The 3,307-nt window shown below is 45.9% G+C and overlaps 1 protein-coding gene across 5 annotated transcripts in view; it reads right to left on the bottom strand.

Annotated features, from left to right (window-relative positions):
• Window positions 1–875: 875 nt before the first annotated feature.
• The window catches only part of CNTROB (centrobin, centriole duplication and spindle assembly protein), a 15,807-nt gene continuing 13,375 nt past the window's right edge, over window positions 876–3,307 (bottom strand). For 3 of the 5 annotated variants that reach the window (XM_017531541.2, XM_037739629.1, XM_037739630.1), the window contains 6 exons: window positions 2,717–2,868; window positions 2,461–2,524; window positions 2,115–2,285; window positions 1,825–1,957; window positions 1,319–1,391; window positions 876–1,071 (listed from right to left, as the gene is read on the bottom strand). In XM_017531541.2, the coding sequence (XP_017387030.1) occupies window positions 946–1,071; window positions 1,319–1,391; window positions 1,825–1,957; window positions 2,115–2,285; window positions 2,461–2,524; window positions 2,717–2,868 (719 nt within the window). In that variant the 3' untranslated portion in view covers window positions 876–945. The remainder of the gene's footprint in view (window positions 1,072–1,318; window positions 1,392–1,824; window positions 1,958–2,114; window positions 2,286–2,460; window positions 2,525–2,716; window positions 2,869–3,307) is intronic. The other 2 variants (XM_017531542.2, XM_017531543.2) reach the window with 2 other exon arrangements.

The following is a 3,307-nucleotide window of genomic DNA, read 5'->3' on the forward strand; positions in this document are numbered from 1 at the left end:
AATCTCTTTTGCTGTGCAGAAACTCTTTAGTTTCATTAGGACCCAGCACTCTAATCTTTTATACATATTTTAAAGCCATAAGAGTGAAAACTACAGCAACAATGTCTGCTGGCTAGAGTAGAATCTGCCAATCTGAATCCTACCAATGCAACCTGTGAGAATTATTTTCCCTTAAAAGAAAAATCTTTCTCCCCATCAACCACATTTTAACTCAAACTTTTTATACAATAACTTGCTCTTATTAAAAGTATGGGTCTTAGCTGGGCATGGTGGCTCACACCTGTAATCCCAGCACTTTGGGAGGCTGAGGCGGATGGATCACCTGAAGTCGGGAGTTCGAGACCAGCCTGATCAACGTGGAGAAACCCCGTCTCTACTAAAAATACAAAATTAGCCGGGCGTGGTGGTGCATGCCTGTAATCCCAGCTACTCAGAAGGCTGAGGCAGGAGTATCGCTTGAACCCAGGAGGCAGAGGTTGTAGTGAGCCAAGTCCACACCACTGCACTCCAGCCTGAGCAACAAGAGGGAAATTCCATCTCAAAAAAGGAAAGAAAAGTTTGGGTCTTTTCTGATTATTAAAGTAACATATACTTGTTTTAGAAAATTTGGAAAATACAGAAATATATTAAAAAACTAAGAATCACCCATAATTCCACTACCAACCAGAGCACATTGCTCTGAGGTTTTAGCCTTTACTCAGTGAATCTCAGCTGCTAGCATAAACCATCTTCCAAAGCATTCATGTCTTTTACCACAGAAATGACATATAAACACATAACATATAAAAAAAGTACTTAAACCAAATGTGGTTTCTTTACAAATGATTTCCTACAAAACCTCCATTTTCCAAATTCCTATGAGCCAGAGACTCTGATACAGACTACTGAGCATTTATTAAAATAACAACAACAAGAGAACAAAGAAGAGGAGAGAGGGTAGGGGGCTCATCTCCAGACTCCCCCCCGGCTCCTCATGCTACCTGGGGCAGGGTGCCCACTTTTCTTCCGTGCGGGAGGTTTTTCAGTCTTGGAGGCTGTAGCAAGGCGACGAGGGACAGCCTGGGAGGGAATCTGACAGTTGATGGAAGAGTGAGGAAGAAGTCAGCATCAGATCCTCTCAATTCCCCACCCCACTGAGGAAAGGCAAGTGGAGAAGGCCAGATGAGTCCACAGGGAGGAAAGGCCATGCTACAGAATGCAGGGACGGAATGGAGGGGGCAGGCAATGAGAGCACAGCCAGCCAGGGAGTGTGCAGAGGTGAAGGAACTGGTCAGTAAGAGCCCTTTTCTCCCCTGATCCCTGCCTGACTTTCCCTCACCTCTTTCCGGGGGATCTCACCCAAGCGGGAGTCTGTGTTCCTTCTGGGGCCATTATCCCCTCGGCCATCAGTCCTGCCACACAAATCAAAAGTATGAGGATAGGGAGCTCTGTCCCCCTCAATACGGGATTCTGTCTCTTAAGAATAAGAACAAACTTGATAAACCTGGGCATCAAATGAGCGGAGACGTTAGCAGAAACAAACATGAGTTATATCAGCTAGTCAAAATTCTAGGATGCTGAGTTTTGAGCTGTAGGGTAAAGAGGAAAAAACGAAGGTAGAGAGACCCAGAGAAAAGATTTTTTTGTTTAGAAGAAAACAGCAATAGAAAGAAGAGAAAAGAAAGGTATGGGCAGTAAGAGAAGGAGATTTGTGGATCCACATCTCATCCTTCACTTTCCTCCTCAGAAAAGGACAATTCTATTCAGTGTACAATACACCCACTCTACTCTGCATAATCCAGCTTCCACCCTCCGAATCCTTTCTCCTTCTTCCCAGGCTTGTACCCGCTGTGTTCCAGCCTCTTCAGGTAGAGCAGCAGATCCTCAGCAGGCAGAGCCCCCCAGCCCCGAGCCTGGTAGAGTCGCAACAGTTGAGACACCTCCATCAGCTGCCTTGGAAATGTGAGCCCATCTCCACCTGAGAGATATCAATAATCACAGGACTCATCGTAGGGCCCCTCTCCCCAGCCCTCAGCCCATTTCCTCAGGAATTCAGAAGGGCCTTAAGTGCCTGTACTGGATCCACATGCAAGACTGTCCCTCTTTCTTCCCCTAGTAATCCAGGACCTGCTCACCTCTCTCTGGGGAACCACTGCTGGGGCCACTGCCTTGTGAATGGGAGGAGGGAAGCTCATGGACCCGGAAAAGACTAGATGCCATGGCCAAGGGAACTTTGGTTTTGTGGACAGGGGGTGGAAGACGTGGCACTTGAGGGGCATCCCCCCAAGATGGGACAGTCAGAGGACCTAGCAAAAGGAAAGAGAGCCAAGAATCAGAAAATGGGCAAAGAATCAAGAAAGTCCCACCACCCAGTATTTATAAGCCTTTATCACTTTACCAGCTCCTAGAAATGCATTCTAGATAACCAACTCCCATCTTTCCCAGGCCTCAGCCCCAACTGTTTTCAGAGTTGGAACTCACCAGACTTAGGCGGCAACAGGTCGACAGAAGGGTTCTCATTGTTCTGGGGCACTGTCTCCAGCAACTGTGGGTGAATAAGATAGTCAAGTTCCCCAGGAACTGATAGAGAAAAAGGCCTAGGGATCAGAGAGAAAAAGCTAGAACGATGAGTTAGTCATAAACAGGGAATGAGGCCAGAGTCCTGGATTTCTAGAGCAGAAAAAGGAAAGAAGAAGGGAAGAAGACAATGAACTAGTCTAGGTAGAATCTCTCTTACCTGGTGCAAGAAATTCTTGAGGCCCTCCAGTTGGGCAGGGGGTAGCCCTTGCTTTACGAGGTTTTCCCCGTCAGGTCCAGGATCTTCCTCAGGGAATGGCCGTTCTGCCCTATGATCCGGATGGAAGGCCCCGAGTGCAGAGAAGGCCCCAGCTGCAAAGGGAAACAGGTGTGGGTGGGTGGAAATGTGTTCAAGGGGGAAGGGGCTCCTCCACAAATCAACTCACCTAATACTCAGAAGAAAGGGGCCTATTAAATGTAGGAGGAACATCACAGCTAGGAGAAGATGAAGATGGAGGTTTAAAGGAACTGGAGAGGGAAGGGTTGGAGGTGACTGGGAGATGGCACAGCTGAATTCTAAGACAGAAATACAGGCAGAAGAAGAAAGCTGTGATACTCAAACTCTAAATATCCTCATTAACTCCCTGAAGAATGGAAATGAGTAACATACATGTTCTGATCTCTTCCCCAGAATATGCTCCCATTCTTTTATTATTATCACATAATTTTAAAGATTTTAATTGTGATACAACTAATCTCTCTTTTTTTTTTTTTTTTTTTTTTTTTTTTTTTTTTTTTTTTTTTTTTTTTT

The sequence above is a fragment of the Cebus imitator genome, unplaced genomic scaffold (genome assembly GCF_001604975.1).
Source record: "Cebus imitator isolate Cc_AM_T3 unplaced genomic scaffold, Cebus_imitator-1.0 Scaffold72, whole genome shotgun sequence".
Classification (NCBI taxonomy): domain Eukaryota; kingdom Metazoa; phylum Chordata; class Mammalia; order Primates; family Cebidae; genus Cebus; species Cebus imitator.